This window comes from Chrysochloris asiatica, unplaced genomic scaffold (assembly GCF_000296735.1).
Source record: "Chrysochloris asiatica unplaced genomic scaffold, ChrAsi1.0 scaffold00085, whole genome shotgun sequence".
Classification (NCBI taxonomy): Eukaryota; Metazoa; Chordata; class Mammalia; order Afrosoricida; family Chrysochloridae; genus Chrysochloris; species Chrysochloris asiatica.
The window spans coordinates 9329633-9348930 of NW_006408603.1; the positions used below are offsets into that span (position 1 = coordinate 9329633).

Sequence of the window (19298 nt, forward strand, 5' to 3'; positions counted from 1 at the left end):
TCAAGGCATAATTATATGGGCATGAACTAATTCAGCAACCCCTTTTTCTCCCTGAAGATTGTTACCTCTGAGACCATATGGTTAGCCTTTCTGGCATGGCCTACCCTCATCATTAGCATGTTGTTAGGTGCCATCGAGTCGGATCTGATGAAACAGAGGGAAACACTGCTCAGTCCTGCACCTCCTCATAATTGTTGTTATGTTTTGAGCCCATTGTTGCCACCACTGTGTTTGATCCATCACACTGGGGGGTCTTCCTTTTTTGTTTCATAAACTTAGGAAATTCCCAGGGTTTTTGAACCACTAGGTCAGTGTTTCAAACCCACCAGAGTTTGAAGCACTATGAGTCAAAACCAACTCAATGGCACTTAACAACAACATAGACTACCTCCCAGGAACTAGGTACAAAGTCCAGAATAAATTCTTGATTGCACAGTATGTTATCAAACTGTGTAAAGTATGTAATCAAAAATATATGCAAACAACATAAAAGACTATACACATGGACCTCACCAGATGGAATACATAGAAATCAAATTGACAACATCTGTTGAAAGAGACGATGGAAAACTCTGTATCATCAGCCAAAACAAGGCCAGTGGCAGACTGTGGAAGAAACCATCAATTGATCATACCAAGTCCAGGCTGTAGCTGAGGAAATGAAAACAAGTCCATGAGAGCCAAAATATGACCTTGAACATATCCCACCTGAATTTAGAGATCATCTCAAGAACAGTTCTGATGCATTAGACACTAGTGACCAAAGATTAGAAAAGTTGTGGGATGACATCAAGAATATCATATAGGAAGAAAGCAAAAGGTTATTAAGATAAAAAGAAAAAGGTCAAAATGGATGTCAGAATAGACTCTGAAACGTGCTCTCCAGTGCAGAGATGCTACAGGACATGGAAGAAATGAGGAGGATACAGGGCCGGGCAGTTTACTTGTGTTGTACATACAATTGCTGTGTTTTGGAGCTGACTTGAAGGCAGCTTCTAGCCTTAGTCTTTGTAAAATCCCACCAAAGAATGTTTTCCTGATTGTCTTTTATAAAAGAAGGTGGGGGAAGCTGCTGATTAATTATTTGATTCATTTGGAGTGATTTTAACAGGCTTAATTGTGAAAACTTGGAATTCTAATGTAGATATAAAATAGGCCATCACAGAAACAGGAGGAGGAATCAGTCTACCATCAAAGATGGAGAACCAGGAATGGAGTTCGTCCTTTAGACTCTGAGATTCCCTGCCCACTAAGCCTCCTTGCCCCACAACAGCAACAGAGAGCTATGACACCAGAGGTGGGGCAGAGGAGCAGCAGCAGCAGAACCAAGAGCCAGAGCATGAAACAGAGTAGGGTGGTAGGCTCACAGTCCATGGAGTAAGTAGAGTGACTTTGGGCAAGAGGCTTGCTTGCAAAGTGGAGTGCCTTAAGGCACTCAATTGGGGGAACTAGGTTTGCTGACCCAGGAAGCTAGAGATGAGTGCCTTCAAGCAGAGATGATGGTGGATTAGCTTGTCCTGTGGGCATTTTATCAGCAGCCCTAGAAGAGCTTTGTAACATTACCTGGGCAGAGAGAGGCCTGGCTTGTGGGCACGGTAGAGGCGAGGCTGTCCTGACTAGAAGAACTGTGCTCTGATCCTACTTTGTAACCTGTTAACTTCACTAATAAAGCCCAAAACTGTGTCTGGAAAAAAAAAAAAAGTGGAATCCACTATCCTGCAGTTATGCTCTTCGCCTCAGGAGTGTGCCAGGTGGAGAGTTTATACAACTGCTTGGGGGGAGTTGTGGGTAGAGGGGAATTGTAGGAATTGAAAAGGAGCTCTGGTAGCGTAGTGGTTACGAATCAGGCTGCGAACCTTAAGGTCAGCGGTTCGAAACTACCAGCCGCTCCGCGGGAGAAAGATGAGGCTTTCTACTCCCGTAAAGATTTACACCCTCGGAAACCCTGTACAGGGTCGCTATGGGTCGGAACCGACTCGACGGCACTTAACAACAACAACAACAACATTCCACTTAAAGCAACTGCAGTAGGGGATGTCTCTGAGACAGAGAGATAGGTGATCTGAAAAAGCCAGAAATTCTTAGCTAGGGGAGTCCAAGGGAGATATTTGCAATTTCCTGGTCAAAGCAGCCTGAGGCATCTTGAGAGGAGGAAAATTATACCTAATCATCCTCCAAACCCTACACTCAGCACTTTCCAGAACTTCTCCTGTCTTTATCCTGGAAGCCAATAAACTTAATGTAATCTCGCTTTTCATTGATAGGCTAAGAAACCTAATCTTTTCCAGATTTTGTTTGTAGAAAGTGATTCTCCCCAAATTGGAAGAAAGCAACACGGGTGCTCCTTCCGTGATGACTTCACTGCTGTCTTAGTGGGTGGGCAAACTCTTCCCAGTCAAAAGTGGTGATTGCTTGCAGAATGGAAAGCATTCTCCTCCCCCTGGAGACCCAGTCTGGGACCACCACTTAGGAGGTCAGGATTAACGTTGGAAATGGCCTTGATAAAGAATTGTCCTGAAAGACAAGTGTAGAAGAGTAGAAAAAAGACAAACGACAGTACTTGGACTGGTCCATGCACAAACAGAAACAAAAGGCTCTCTGTTGGTGACAAGTCACTGGTTGAGACTAAGAAATCACAAGAAGTGAATGTCATGTTCACCTCCAGTGCTCTTCTGCTAAGATATTGACACTCTCCAGGAGAGCCTTCAGTCAAGCAGTGCATCCCAAATCCCAGCAGGAAAATGGGGGCAAACTCCCCACTTTCTAAGGAGAGTGACTGTTGGCTGAGAAATACCTGGGTGAGCCCACTTATAAAGGCACAGCTGGCTGCGGTGTCACCCTGTGGACTCTCTTCTTCCTGTCAGGGGAGGCTCACTCACTGTCTCTGTTCTCTCTCTTTCCATTCACTCAGAGCTTCCCAAGATCTGGCTCCCTCGGATCCTGAGACAGACCTACATCTGCAAGGTTGGGGCCACAGTGAACCTGCTAATCCCGTTCCAGGTGATCAGTGGGTCCATGGAGTAACCAGATTGGGACTTGTGATTTAGAAACAGATACCAAGAGTCCAGCTAGCTATGGGACAGTTGTCCTGATTTATGACTGAGGCCAAATAACCCCTTATACTCTACACTCCTGAGGGAGGCTAGGGTTAGGTTGGGTTTGCCCCATGTGATGAGGTAGGGGTTCATCCGTGCTCTTCAGCCAGCAGATATCTGGGGACTCTCACTTTGGAGGGCTTTTGGGAATTTGTTCAATTGGTCCCAGTTGCTCGGGGTGTTCTTGACCTAAATTCCCACATGGTATGAACTCAAAGCCATCCCCCTTTCCTGTGACCCTTATGCTATTGCTAAAAGTAGGAAGGTCCCTGGAAGAATCCACCAATCTCTATCCCAAGGAATTTGCAGCTACAAGTCATGTGTCCTTAGAGTAGATTTGACCCCCATTGTAGTAGGGAAGGTCAAGAGGCCTCTTGGGGCTGCTCATGGCCTTATCCCCACTTCACAGGGCAAGCCCAAGCCTCTAGCCATCTGGACACGTGATGGCTATTCCTTGGATGCCCGGCGTGTGAGTGTGCGGAATGGGGAGAAGGACACTGTCCTCTTCATCCGAGAAGCCCAACGTGCCGATTCGGGCCGCTACCAGCTGAGTGTGCAGCTGGGCGGGCTGGAGGATACGGCTACCATTGACATCCTGGTGATCGGTATGGTGGAGAGTGGAGATATGGTGATCCTCAAGGGTTTCTGTTCCAGGCTGGGGAAGCTGGGGTGATCCCCCACCATTGATTCCAGCACACAGTGGTGGGTAGGGGGGCAGGGAGCTACAGAAAACAGACTGACTTGAGCAGAGAAGGTGACCATATGATTCCAATTCATATGGGTTGTCCCATGCTCACTGCCATGGCTTTGCCCTTTCAGAGAGACCAGGCCCTCCTCAGAGTATCCAATTGGTAGATGTTTGGGGCTTCAGTGCTACCCTGGAGTGGACACCTCCCCAAGACACAGGCAACACAACACTCCTGGGATACACGGTGCAGAAGGCGGACAAGAAATCTGGGGTGAGGCCTGCTGGGAAGGAGGGAAGAGTTGGGTATTCTGGAGTGGGGGTCTGGTAACTCCACGAGGTGGGCAGAGGTAGACTGAGTAGACAAACCAATAGGTGTCTCACTCAGTAAGGCATCTTCTTGGGACCCCACAGCTGTGGTTCACAGTGTTGGAGCATTATCACTGTACCAGGTACACTGTCTCCAACCTCATCATTGGCAACTCCTATGCATTTCGTGTCTTCGCTGAAAACCAATGTGGGCTCAGTGAGACAGCCCCCATCACTTCTGACCTTGCCCACATCCAGAAAGCAGGTAAGGCATGGAGATTCAAGCTGGGAAAAGTAAAGGATAAAGAGTGGCAGAGGGACAGGGATCTAAGACACTAGACCATCGTCCATCTTGGTCTCCTCAGAGACTGTTTACAAGATTGAGGGGTTTGCCCAGAGAGATCTCTCCGAAGCCCCAAGGTTTACCCAGCCTCTGGCAGACTGCACGGCAGTGCCTGGCTATGACACCCAGCTCTTCTGCTGTGTCCGTGCCTCTCCCAAGGTGAGTGGGGGGCAGGGGAGGAGGACTGTGCTGCTCTGCTCCCTGCACCTGTCCTAACTACGGTTATGTCATAGAGCACTGTCATCAAAGCATCTGCCTCCATCACCATCATCTGCCTCTTCAACAGCAAGTCAGGGCCCTTGGAGTCCCACAGAGGCTGATGCAGATGTGACTGGCCTTTTTCTTTCCTTAATGTTTTATTCCTCATAGACAAAGAAGTCACTGAATGACCTGCTGACAATTGGACATAAGCTTTGAATTGTCTTTCTGGAAGGGGTGATGGAGTCCCAGTGGTTTTTCCTTTCTTACCTACCTAACCCTCATCTGATTTGGAACAAGTACATGCAAATTGCCTAAAGTGCAGGCTTTGGTTACAAACCTGAGCCAAGGCTCTTTGTTTTTTTTACAGTCCACTAACTGTACTACAAACATGGGATAAGACACTATTAATAACCTTTACCAAGTACCTTTTGTGTTATGAATCCTGGGCCAGACTATGTGGGAATAATATCTCAGAAAGAGAATATTAAAAAGCACTCACTAGAAACGACTCACTAGCCAGAGGGGACAGGAATGGCTCACAAGCCAACTGTGGGCATAGAATAGGAATGACTCACAATTTGTAAAAATGTATATAAAGAAATTCAGACATCTAGTGCTTATTCCTCATACTGGGATCGTTTATGCAGGGTGGGACAGCAGGAGGTACTTGAAGGAGATGAAGTTTCAGGTGTTGGAGTTTCACAGAGGAGCTTGGGGGGCTGATGAAGGGTATTGGAAGGAGAACCCCTTCCAGTAATCTAAGAGATAGGGAGTCTTCTGGAAGGCCAATATTTCCTCTAGATTCCTTTGCCATCTGCTCTTAAAGCATTCTCCTCCTGTTCCCCTTGCTGGGCTGTCTCCAAGTTTTGTAGGCTAAATTCTGGGTACCGACACAGGGAGTGGTGAGTTGTGGTGAGTGCTACACTGCTTCCACTCTTGTCCTAACATTGTTATAGTTTATGACCCCCTGCTGCTCCCTCCTCTGTATCTTCTAGCCCAAGATCATCTGGCTGAAGAACAAAATGGAAATCCAAGGCAACCCCAAGTACAGAGCCCTCATTCACCTGGGAATCTGCTCCCTAGAAATCCGCAAACCTGGTCCCTTTGATGGAGGCATCTACACCTGCAAAGCCATTAATGCCCTGGGGGAGGCATCTGTGGACTGTAGGGTGGATGTGAAAGGTAAAGAATAGAGGAGAACTAGTGCCTTCCAGTGCCAATTATACCTTTTCCACAGGTGGAAAATTCAGGGGCCAGAGACACAAATCCAGATAGAGAATGTCTTGGTTTGTTTCCCCCTCCAGGCTGCTCATCACCATCATCTTCAGAATACATTTAGGAGCTATTTTTATTACCCTCTTTCTTTATTTCTCCTCATCACAATTCTGTAATGTAGGAAGGTGCAAGAATCATTATTTTTATTCTGCAGAGGAAAGACCTCAAACACAAGGGTTTACCCAAGATTTGGTCATTGTGTTTACCCAAGATTTCCAGTGTTGGTTCATCGAAGAGCTGGCACAATGGTAGCTTGGAATCCCAAGACTTGGCACAAATTCCTGCCACTTGCTACCCTTGTGAAGTCCTTGGGTGGTGCAAATGATGAATACTCTCAGCTGTTAACCAGAAGTTAAGAGGTTCAAGTCTACCCAGAGGCCCCTCAGAAGAAAGCACTGGTGATCTATTTCTGAGACATCTGCCACTGAAAGGCTCCATGGTTTTGACACACATGGAGTCACCATGAGATGGAGTTAACTCACAGGACTGGTTCAGCTTGTTGGCTTTCACTACACATGACCTTGAGAGCAAGTCTCTTCAGATCGTTGGTCTGTAACACTTTGTCGAATTGCAATGGAGATTAATTGAAATAATGATTGTATAGGTGCTTTTCAAGCTGTTGAGCACCATCCACATTTTTACTAACATTGTTGCCCCAAATATCCTGATTTCACCCAGATGCCGCTTAACAACAGCAACCCTCCACTAAACTATGAGAACCATGAGGACAGGGACAATGTCTTATTCACTTTTGTTCCCCCAGGGTCTAGCCCAGTTTCTGGCACACAGTGGATACTCTATGAATGTTTGCTGCCTAGTTAAGAATAGATACGCCATTATGTATCCTATTCTTTCCTGTGAGTAGACTCTGTAACGAGCACACGAAACCTGTTGTATTCAAGCAGATTCTGGCTCATGAAAACTCCAATATGTGTCAGAGTAGACCTGTGCTCCAAAGGGTTTTCAATAGCTGATTTTTCAGAAGTAGATCACCAGGCTTTTCTTTCAAGGTGCATTTTATTTTTTTAAAGTTTTTATTGTGAATTGAATGATAGTTTACATGAGAGAGCATCAGTTTACACTCATCCTTTCATATTTTGTTTCATTGCAATGATTATAATCCCCTCAGTAGTGCATCATCATTTCAACAGTAGTTGCTATTCCCTCTCTCTGTATTTTTTTTTTGGAATTACACCAAAACACTCAGGAATATATAATCATTTAAACAACCACAGGACACATTCTGGAAGCCTGCCTCCTGGCCACCAGCACACAGCCTTTCTCTTTCCATGAGTCTAGAGTCCTCAGCTACTCTGTCTTTCGATGTCCTCATCTCTGCCTCCATCTCTGGTGTCACTGCTTCTCTGAATAGGGTCCTGCATTCCATTTGTGCTCCTCTTCCTTGATGGTCCCAGGGTCCTCTGTTCCTGGGATGTAAGATTAACTACTCCCCCCTTTATGTTACAAAACTTCTACCTTTACAGTTGTGACAAATGCAATTCATCATGATAACACTTACTATTGAATCATAAGAATCTTATCCCTATCTCCTTTCACCAGACTTGTCTAGACAAGATGAAAACTATTCAGTGGGGATTCTACCTTCCCCTGCACACTCTGAAACTAAACTCCCTTTTGAAAACTTGTAAGCAGGTCACTTCATGCCTTTATAGTGCCCCCATTTTAGGTAGCCAATGTCTAAGTTGTCCATTCCTGTCAACCCTGTATACAGAGGGGATAAGATTGATCCTTGATGTGAAGACTCCTTCCCTCTCAGTTGGTATTTTGAGCTACTAAATCCATAAGTATAGGTCCAGTTCATCAAATTGTAGCAATTTACACTTGTTACCTTTATCAAATTTTTTTATCTTCCTCTAGTTAACTTCTGATCATCAAGCCATTAAAGCTAGGTTGAGTGGGTACTATCTGCACGTTTGGGCATTCTTTTGTCAAGGTGCATCTTGATGGACTTGAATCTGAAACCTTTTAATTAGCAGCTGAATGTGCTATTTGCACTGCCCAGGGACTTCAACTAACACCACAGTCTCCCCCAAAGACCCTATAGGGAAGATCCCCTCCCAATGCTCTGACAGAAGGTTTCCCAGAAATTTCTGAGATAATAATATGGCGAAATGTCTGAATTCTTGCAGCTCCTCTTTGAGGCTACCTGAGGACATAGTCCACTCTGAAGGAGGTAAGGAAAAATGGGCAGGGTGTCTAAATGGACTCTTTTATGTTTGTGGCTAGTGTTGTTGTGTCTAGGACAAATGTGCACTCCTGAGCCTTCCAGCATGCACTCACTGGTAACTGCATTCAAATGAACACATTTATAAGCGAATACTGCCATTCCTGTGGAGGGAATTTACCATTGATGAAGTGTATTTTTGTCACATCCTCTCTATGTCTGTTCTCCTCAAGTGGTCTTTTGGAGTTCAGTAACAGCATCTCCCTAAGTGTAAGGAGGTCTGTGGAAGGGGGATGGGCAGGTACTACAAGGGAACAATTAGCAGTGGAGGATCCCACAAGAGGCTCCCACATCACATGGTCGTTAATGCTGTTAAGTACCGTCTAGTCCATTCCAATGCAGAGAGCCCCTGTATAAATAGAGTTTCTGAGCTGTAAATCTTTATGGAAGCACAAAGCCTCATCTTTCTCCCACAGAGCAGCTGTGGGTTTGAACTGCCAGCTTTGTGGTTAGCAATCCAGTGCTTAACCTACAAAGCCACATGGTAGCAGGGTCAATACGGAGAGAGGGTGCTGTTCCTGTCAATTAAGTGTTTCTACTTCAGTATCGGAAGCATGGTAAGAAACAGACTTTTTGTTTTTTTTTAATGGATTCCTTCTTGTTTACCGTTGTTGTTGTTGTTGTTAAGTGCCGTCGAGTCGGTTCCGACCCATAGCGACCCTGTACAGGGTTTCCGAGGGTGTAAATCCTTATGGGAGTAGAAAGCCTCATCTTTCTCCCGCGGAGCGGCTGGTAGTTTCGAACCGCTGACCTTAAGGTTCGCAGCCCGATTCGTAACCACTACGCTACCAGAGCTCCTTGTTTACCATTATGTACCAATAATACCTTAACATTTGAGTAAGCAACATTCAGATAATTATTTAGAATCTGATGCCTCCTTCAGATTCTAAATCATTAGCAGCAGAAATGAATAAGGATGAATAAGGTGAAAAGCAGCTCACAAGAGGATTAAAGAGAGCCAGGTGACAGTGGTTAAAGCATGCAGCTGCTACCTGAAAGGTCAGCCATTAGAACCCACCAGCTGCTCCATGGGAGAAAGGCAGCAGCTTCTGTCAAGATAACATTCTTGGAAACACTATGGGGCAGTTCTGTTCTGTCCTGTAATGACAATGGGTTGTTTTTTTTAAAGTCCCCAATGTCTCCTCTGATTTACAGCTTCTGGCTAATAAAAGTTGAGAATAAGTTTGGTCCTGCAAGTCATCTATTAAAAGCCTATCCTTAGGGATGCATTAAAAGAACAGACTTCTCCTCAGGAGAGCTCTCTGCCAATTGGCTTACAAAGACAGCTCTCTCCGTGACCTCTCTGTGTGAGTGTTACTAGATGTTCTCCTTCAGCCAACACCCAGCAAGGAATCAGGAGAAGTAGGGAACTCATAGTATGGGACCCAGGGACTATGATGAGGGATTGCTCAGTGTCCTGAATGTGTCCTAGCTGTTTCCTATTTATGGTTACAAACAAAGATACCCTCTTCTTTCTATTCCTTTAGGAAGCCTGACTGTGACAAGATTGTGTTGTTAAGGAGCTCCAGCACAGTGACTGGTGTGGTAACTAAATAAACGTGTGGATCCTTGATGCATACATGTCCATCTGCGCTTTTCTGTGTAGGAACAACATTTAGAAAGTTGGAATCTTTTCTTTTTTTAAATGTTTTATTGTGAATTATGTGATCGTTTACATGGGAGAACATTAGTTTTACATTCATCTTATCATATTATCATTGCCATGGTTACAATCCCCTCCATGCATCATCAACCAGCCAAAGGGTATACCCTGCAAGCCTGCCCCCCCGGTTGTCAGCACACAGCCCCTCTTCCCTCCTCTCCCTCTCTGGGTTTAAAGTCCCCAGCTGCTCCATCTCTCTATGTTATCATCTCTGCCTCCATCTCAGGCATCACTGCTTCTCTGGGTAGGGTCCCGCTCTCCGCTCTTCTCCCTTGATGGTCCCAGGAACCTCTGCTCCTAGACTGCAAAGTTAACCACTCTCCTGAAAGTTGGAATCCTTTGCCAGGCTGTATGGACTCTCAGGACCCTCAGACTCCTCTTTCCCTTCCCACATCTACATTTCTTTCCTTGCTGTCCTTTTTCCTAGATAATCTATGACAGGACTGAATTAAACTCTACGCAACCAGATGCTGGGAAGAGATGTTTAAGATGATTGCTTTCTCCCAGTATAAGTTGGGATGATAGGATGCACATTTCTTACAAAGACACAGACAGCAGTATACATAAATATGCACGTAGCTGATCCAAGCTGAGGACTGGGATGGTACTGGAGAAATTGGAGCACAGTCACACGAAGCCCTGGGGGGAAGAATAAAAATGAGGTGCTCTTCTTACATTTGTTTTCACTCTTAAAACAACTAAGAGATTAAAGGCATTCTGTGAAGCCACCAAGAAGTCCTCCTCTCATTGGATGGGCATGTGTTCTTCCCTTTAAGAAGTGGGGTCTATTTCCCCTCCAGTAGAATCTGGGCAAACCACATAATTGACTTTGACCAAAAGAATGAAACAGAAGGATGTCTGGCCAATTCTGAGCCTAGGCCTTAAGAGGTCTAGTGTTGTTGTTAAGTGCTGTGGAGTCAGCGGACTCATAACGACCCTGTATAGGGTTTCCAAGGAGGAGCTGGTGGGTTTGAACTCATGACCTTGTGATTCGCTGTCCAGTGCGGATCCTACAATGCCATACCAGGAGTCCAAGAGATGTAGTAGCTTCTGCTTTTTCTTGTTGGAAGCCAGTTGCTATGTAAGATATCTCAAACCAGATTACTGAATGAAGAGAGACTATATAGAGGACAACCAAGCAATCCCACTTGACAGCCAGTGTCAAGGGCCTAGACATGTGAGGTCACCTTGGACACTTCAGTCAACTCCTGTCAACATCTTGCAGCAACAAGTCATCCTGGCAGAGCTCTGCCCAAATTGCAAAATTCTGAGCAAATAAATGGTTGCTGCTGTTTCAAACCACTAAATTTGTGGTGGTTTTTTATACAGTAATAACAACTGAAGAGCCTTCTATGTATCAGATGCTAAACCAAGGGTCTTATCTCTCTTAATCTTCATTTTACAAATGAAACCATGGAGGCTCAGGAATGATAAATTGCCCGATGTTAAGCAGTTGTGAAGTAACAGGACTAGGATTTGAACCAGGCCTGTTTGACTTCAAGCCTTCTGTATTTCCTCTTTCACTCTGTGACACTGTCCCCCTCCCCCCACCTCCATAGTTTGGAAGCATGGGTTTCAGAAAGAAAAAATGTCTAGGAGGCAGGCTGTTCTGACCAATGGCCTATGTATTTTCAATTGAGGTAAAGTACCTGTTCTAGCCCTTCTCAACTGGAGTTCATTGAGAGAATTAAACCCCAGGAACCTACGACACCCATTGTATGTTATCAATTAACTTCTTCCTTTGCATCTAGAATGTTCCTCGTTATGTGTCATCCTTGGGGAAACAGAAAAAGCCACACAAGTCATTTTCTACAGGGTTTAATGCACTGAAATGAAAGAACCCCTACTGAGAAAGTTTGTGGTGGGCCGGAGTCCAGAACCAGCCAGTCTCATGATGGTGAAGAGGTTTTCCTCCAGCTGAAGCAGGGGCTAAGAAGCCCTGGTGGCACAGCAATTAAGCACTCAGCTGCTAATTGAAAAGTTAGCAGTTTGAACCCACCCAACTGTTTTGCAGGAGAAAGATCTGGTATTCTGCTCCCTTTAAAGATTACAGCCTAGAAAACCCTATGGGACAGTTTTACTCCATCACATGGGATGGCTATATGTCAAAGACGGACAGTATAGCACCTAACAAAAACAACGATGTCCTGAGAATCAGTTCGAATCTCGCATCTCTGTCTACAGCCCCATGCCTATGCTGTTTGCTGAATTACTCAAGGCCATCCCTTAAAGTTTATATATTCTCAGCCTTCATGTTTCAGGAATGAAATATTTACACTGAACAAGACCTCTGATCGCAGTCCAACCTTCCGCTTTCATGAAGAGCTGCCGTGAAGTCCTCAGTATTTTTTCTTTTCCTGTATGCAGTCAACACTTATGGAGTACAGTATGTGGCTGAGAGGAGGTGTAACTTCTTTACTCATCCATGTGTTCGCTACTTATCTTGTACCTTAAGCATCTGATCATGCTCATCATTTTGGAGTTCAGATTAGTGGACTGATGCTGGGCGTCTGAAATGTATACTTTCTGGCTTTGTTGTCATTTTGACAGATAGGGGGTTTGTTTGGTTTTTTTCTGGTACGGCAACAGCTTTCAAAACCAGAATTTGGTGATAGAAAACTGGGGACAAATTTCCTTAGGAGAAACTAATTTCCAATTTGCTAAAACTTCTTTCCCCACTTTCCTAAAGATGAAGAAATATCATTTTCCACCTCAGGTTGTTGTTGGTTCCCTTGGAGTCAATTCTGCCTCATACTGACCAGAGCAGAACTGCACTGGGTTTCGAGACTGTGACCTTTCAAAAGTAGATCCTCTGGGCCTGTCTTCCAAGGTGTCGCTAGGTGGATTCAAACAACTAACTTTTGGGCTAGTCATAGAACATGTAACAATTTGCTCCACTTTGGGTGAATGGCTTCTTTCCCTTTGACCGCTACATTGCCACTACCCACCTGAAGAGACAGGGGGGAAGCTATTGGCTATGGTTTTGTCACCCTCAACAACCCTGGGTCCCACAAGTTGTTGTTAAGTGCTGTCAAGTCAATTCCAACCCATAGGGACCCTGTATAGGATTTCCAAGGAGCAGCTAGTGACCTGGAACCACCGACTTTGCAGTTCAAATGACTTCGCAGTCTGACGCATTAGCCCACAATGCCACACTAGGACTCCCCATGAGTAGAGCTATTCAAATTGTACCTTCACCAGAGAGGTGGCTGAGGAGGGCAGCAATCTTCTCTCAGCTCTTCCTCGCTTAATTAAACTTACAAGTTTGGAACTTCCCCATTCTCCCTTCTCACCCATTAAATTTCAAAGTTTCTTTGCTTCCTATGGCACTTATGACAATAGCATCTCATTCCCATGGACCTCTCCACTGCTAAAAACTAGGAAATGAAGAAGAGCATTTTAAAAAACGAAGACTCTTAACACAACTAAGACTTCTAAGAGTTGAATACTGGCTTTCATAAAGACTTCATATACACTAAGCGCATTGACATGGATTCCTACTTTTAGTGACACTATATGACATAATAGAACTGTACCTTAGGGTTTCCAAAGCTATAATCTTCAAATCAGCAAACTTCCACATCTTCCTGCGGCACAGACTGGTGGGTTAGCAATCATGCACTTTCACACAGGCGCCACTAGGATTACTTCTGCCTAGAAAGGAGGGCCTGGGAGCTTGAAGAGCAATGTGGGTACCCTACTCCTTGTGTAAGTAGTCTCAGTGTCTGTTATCATGGATGTCTGGATCTCTGTGGGTGGCAGGGTGGGGTGGGGGCGTCAGGGAGACCAAATCTCTCCTTGTCCTAAGTAACTCCATTTTTGTGTCTTTGAAGGCAGCCTGGCACCGCTGTAAAACTTTCCATTGTACCTTTGATCTAGAAAGAAGCAGTTCTACAGAAAAATGCTATTTTGTTTACTTTGCTCAGGTGTTGAAGAGAGCAAGTTATGATTAAACCTCAGAGAGGTTAGAATGGTGGTGGTGGTGGTAATTATATGCCGTGGAGTCGGTTTCTGACTCATAGCAACCCTGTACAGAGTTTCTGAGGCTGTAAATCTTTACGGGAGCAGAAAACCTCAACTTTCTTCCATGGAACAGCTGGTAGTTTCAAACTGCTGACCTTACGGTTTGCAGACCGATTCGTAACCACTACGTTACCAGAGCTCCTTGATGGTTAGAATAAATTGTATTAAATAAGAGACATGCTTAAAGCTTTTCTGTATTAAAACCCGTTTTCTCCTCTTAAGCATAAGAATCCTTAGCATTTTCAGTTGTGATCCTTTAATCCTTTCAAGAAAATCTTTGCTTTTTGTATTTTAACAGAGTCCACCATAGAATGCAAATTTAATTCCATATTTGCAGTCCTGATGTGTTGCTGTGGGCTAATAAGTTAGACTGTAAAGTTTTTTGAACTGCAAGGTCGGCGGTTCAAGCTCACCAGCTTCACCTTGGAAACTCTATACAGGGTCGCTATGGGTTAGAATCAACCCAACAACACTTAACAACAACAACAATTACTCCTTTGGAGTCCTGGTGTGGTGCTGTGGTATAAAGCAAGGTTGGTTTGAATCACAAGGTCGGCAATTCAAACTTACCAGCCCCTCCTTGGAAACCCTATACAGGGTGGCTATGAGTCAGAACTGATTTGACAGCACTTAATGACAATGAATTGCTCCTTTGACCATTTTTCAGCTTTGCTAACCTCAGGAACTGGGCTATAGATGTTAAATGATCTAATGTACTAGGAACGGTGTGATGTTGGTGGTCAGCTGATTCTCAGAAAATATCCTTAAACTACCCTTTAGGGTGTCTCGCATTTAGATTTTTATACTGTTCCAGGAAACTTAAAGTCAGCCCTAATCCTGTTACCAACAGTCCTGGTGTGGCACTGTAGGATAAGTACTGGAGTGCTAACAGCAAGGTAGGCAATTGAAACCCACCAGTCACTCTGAGGAAGAAAGATGAGGCTTTCTGCTATTGTTAAGATTTATGTCTCAGAAACCTTATACAAGGTTACTATGAGTTGGAATTGTTACCATGATGGGTACGTAGAACCATCTTTACAAAGAAAATTAACTCCTGCCGAAGTGGTCAACCCAAATCCGGCCACTTACCGCTTTGTAGCTGTCACCCAACCATTTATACCCCAAATGTGCTCCCTCCTCAATTGTAGTTTCGTAACTTTGTAGCTCCGCAGAGCATTTTGTCAAGAACTTCTTGACTCTGTTTCCCCATTTTTCAAAACTACTTTTTGCTCTAATAAAACTTTTTGCTTTTACTTTAAACAGAATTGTAGTTTTTTTTTTTCAGTAAGACAGAGGTAAACAATAAGGTTGATGAACGGCCAAAATTGTGCTTATAAACTCTGGGGACTCAAGCTGGGTACAGAAAGTTCCTCAGCCATCCTCTCAGGACTTTTGATTTGAACATTTTCTGACCTAACTCAAACTCACTGTCCCCTAAATTTCCTACCTAATCTTTGGAGTTGCTGTTGAAAACAATAGACTTTTCAGACTGGGATATTTGGGTTCAATCAATCTGAGCAAACCTGAGCATATTTGATTTCTCTAGGCCTCTGTTTACTTATCCATAAAACAAGGAGAGTAATAGCCGTAAGAATGGTTTGGAAGATAATTATGAACATAAAAGTTTATACTCTTTGGGGCTTTGAGGGGTCACCTCTGAACTAAAAGCTATGTTTGTAAAATGCTTAATCATAATTATTAGAGATTTCCTCTCTGTTGTTTCTTAATATTGCTTGTAAATAGGCTGTGCTAGTAGTTAACAAAACTCCTTAGAAATGTTTGTAAAATGTTAAAGTCAAAAGGCCCTGAGGTGGGCTGAGAGCTTTCTGTAAACAAAGAGCAGTGCATGAATCCTCAGAGTTTATAAGCACAATTGTGGCCATTCACTGGTTTTGCAGAGCAAATTATTTATATACTGAGCAAATAATCCAAAAAGCTGGATTTTTATATGAAGAACATGGCATCAGGATTGGAGGAAGACTCATTAACAACCTGTGATATGCATGCAGATGATACAACCTTGCTTGCTGAAAGTGAAGAGGACTTAAAATATTTACTGATAAAGATTAAAGAGCACAGCCTTCCATATGGGTTGCACCTCAATGTAAAGAAAACAAAAATCCTCACCACTGGACCAATAAATAGCATTCTGATAAATGGAGAAAAGATTGAAATTGTCAAAGACTTCATTTTACTTGGATTCACCAACACTCATGGAAGCAGCAGTCAATAAATCATTGTTGTTGTTGTTAAGTGACACCGAGTGGGTTGAAACTCACAGCAGCCTTGTATAAGGTTTCCAAGGAGCTGCTGGTGGGTCTGAACTACCAACCTCATGGTTCATAGTTCAGTGCTTATCCCACAGTGCCACACCAGGAGTCCAAGAAATCATTAGACAAATGCATTAAGCAAATGTGCCTCACAAGACCTCTTTACAGTATTCAAGAGCAAAGATGTCAGTTTGAGGACTAAGGTGCACCTGACTCAAGTTACAATATTTTCAATAATTCATCTGCAGTGAAGAAAGAATTGATGCATTTGAGTTATGGTGATGGAGAAGAATATTAAAAGTACTATGGACTGCCAGAAAAACAAATTTGTGTTGGAAGAAGTTCAACCAGAATGCTCTTTGGAAACCAGGATGGTGAGACTTCACCTCTTATACTTCAGACATATTATCTGGTCCCTGGAGAAGGACATCATGCTTGGTAAAGTGGTGGGTCAGCAAAAAAGAGGGAGACCCCCAATGAGATGGACTGGCACAGTGACAGCAGTAAAGGGCTCAAGCTTAACAACGGCTGTAAGATTGGTGCAGGACTGGTCAGTATTTCATTCTGTTGTGCATAATAAGGTCGGAATCAACTTGATGCATGCGCACATGCACACACAACACACACACATGTTTAGGTGCTTCTGTAATTTGGAAACACCACAACAGGAACAGTTGGCAATGCAGCTCCTGCATATTGAGATGTTGTTGCTGTTGTCAGGTGCCATCAAGTCAGTACTGACTCATAGCGACCTTACGCACAGCAGAACAAAACACTGCCCGATCCTGGGCCAACCTCACTACTATTGCCACAGTTGAGTCCATCGATGCTGCCACTTGGCCAATCCGTCTCATTGGGGGGTCTTCCTCTTTTTCTCTGACCCTCTACCTTACCAAACATGATATCCTTCTGCAGCAACTTGTCCCTCCTGACAATATGTCCAAAGTATGAGAGACAAAGTTTGGTCATCTTGTCCTCCAAGGAGCACTCAGGCTGCACTTCTTCCAAAATGGATCTATTGGTTCTTTTGGTAGCCCATGGCACTTTCAATATTCTCCTGCAACACCATAACTCAAAAGCATAAATTCTTCCACGGTCTTCCTTATTCACTGTCCAGCTTTTGTATACATATGAGGTTATTGAAAACACCAAGGCTTGGGTCAGGCGCACCTTACTCCTCAAGCTGACATCTTTGCTCTTCAACACTTTAAAAAGATCTTGTGCAGCAGATTTGCCTAATGCAATACGTCATTTGATCTCTTGACTGCTGCTTCCATCAATGTTGATAGTTGATCCAAGAAGAATGAAGTCCTTGAAAACTTCAATCTTTTCTCTTTTTCTTGTTTTCTTTACATTGAGATGCAATCCATACCGAAGGCTGTGCTCTTTGATCTTCATCAGTAAATGTTTTAAGTCCTCTTCACTTTCAGCAAGCAAGGTTGTATCATCTGCATATTGAAGGTTGTTAACGGGTCTTCCTCCAATTCTGATGCCACATTTTTCTTCATAGAACCCAGCTTCTCAGATTATTTGCTCAGCATGCAGGTTGAATAAGTATGGTGAAAGAATACAACCTTGTTGCACACCTTTCTTAATTTTAAAACATTCAGTGTTCCCACATTCTGTTCGAACAACTGCCTCTTGGTCCAGGTACAGATTCCTCATGAGCAAAATTAAGTGTCCCGGAATACTCATACTTCGCAATGTTGTCCATAACTTGTCATGATCCACACACTTGAAAGCCTTTGCATAGTCAATAAAGCACAGGTAAACCTATTCTCTGCTTTCAGCCAAGATCCATCGGACATCAGCAATGATATCTCTCTTTCCACGGCCTCTTCTGAATCTGGCTTGAACCTCTGGAAGTTCTCTGTCAATGTATGATTGTAGCCGTTTCTGTATTACCTTTAGCAAAACTTTATTGCATGAGCATATTGAGTGCACCCCTGGAAATGATTTTGCCTCTGATTCATTGTGAATTTTATGACTGCTAGGAGTTAGGCGGAGTCCTGGTGTGGCTCTGTGGGTTAATGTGCCAGACTGCAAGGCCGTTTGAACTGAAAGATCGGCGGTTCAAGCTCACCAGCTGCTCCTCAGAAACCCTATACAGGGTCCCTATGGGTCGGAATCGACTCGAGGCACTTCACAACCACAACAAAGATGTTAAGAAGGAGTCCTGGTGTGGCGGTGTGGGCTAATGCGTCAGACTGCAAAGTCGTTTGAACTGCAAGGTCGGTGGTTCAAGCTCACCAGCTGCTCCTTGGAAACCCTATATATGGTCGCTATGGGTTGGAATCGATTCGACAGGACTTAACAACAAGGAGGTAGGAGGACTGTCCATCCGCCCGCCTATGGCAGGCCAATCCCCGCGGGAGCCCAGACCGCTGAGCTGCGGAGCTGGGGGATTGTAAGCGAGCAGTTCTGTGCAGCAGAAAAGGAAGTGGAGGGGGCGTGACACCGACACTCATTGGTCCGTTCCCTCGCGAGCCGCCATACTGTTTTGGGGACTCCAATACATTTTGGGGATCCTCTCCTGTCGGCTCTCTAGCCTGGAAGCGGAACGTCGAGAGTCGCCAGGGCACAAGCGCCGGACCACGGACTCAGGAGGGAAACCCAACCCCTTTGGGTGACTTCCGGCTGGAAGCCTGCTGCAGCCCCACCCCCCTAGGGGCGGAGAATACTTGGACCCACCAATCACTGTGTGCGTGTGTTGTGAGTGGGCGTGGATTAAGAGATTTGAAAGGAGCTCCGCCCCTTTGTAGCATATTCGCGGGGCTAGATTTGTTGGAGTAAATGGGAATGGAAGCCAAGGCTGGAGGTGTCCTGTGAGTGTGGTACCGCGGGGAGAGGAGAAGTAGCTTGGGGAGAGGAAGGATCGGAAGGATAGTGGCGGAGAGGAGGATGAGGTGCGCACTTTCCCTATTGAGGAGAGGCCAGGGCACGGGGTCAGGTGGGCGACGTGCGAAAGCAGTTGTAGGTATAAAGGGAACTCCAGGACTGCCCTGTAGGAACAAGAGGTAATGGGGGTGGTAGTTACATGGGCAAAAGCTTTGCCTCCAGCATGACCCTCAATTCCTGGCTTGTCCACCTGAATCAAGCTGGGAGTCTTGGGCAGATGAAAACCTGAGGAAACGTGCCTTTCTCTCTAGCTTGGATCTAAACTGACTCTTGGCTCCTGCTGGCTGGAAC

General features: G+C 44.6%; 1 protein-coding gene across 1 annotated transcript; it reads left to right on the forward strand.

The window, feature by feature from the left end:
- The first annotated feature begins 1724 nt into the window (after positions 1–1724).
- Positions 1725–5826, forward strand: MYBPHL (myosin binding protein H-like). Its single transcript, XM_006866004.1, has 7 exons — positions 1725–1788; positions 2912–3000; positions 3505–3700; positions 3915–4054; positions 4195–4354; positions 4455–4591; positions 5629–5826. The coding sequence occupies exons 1-7, from the start codon at positions 1725–1727 to the stop codon at positions 5824–5826; spliced, it is 984 nt and encodes a 327-aa protein (XP_006866066.1).
- Positions 5827–19298: the final 13472 nt, after the last annotated feature.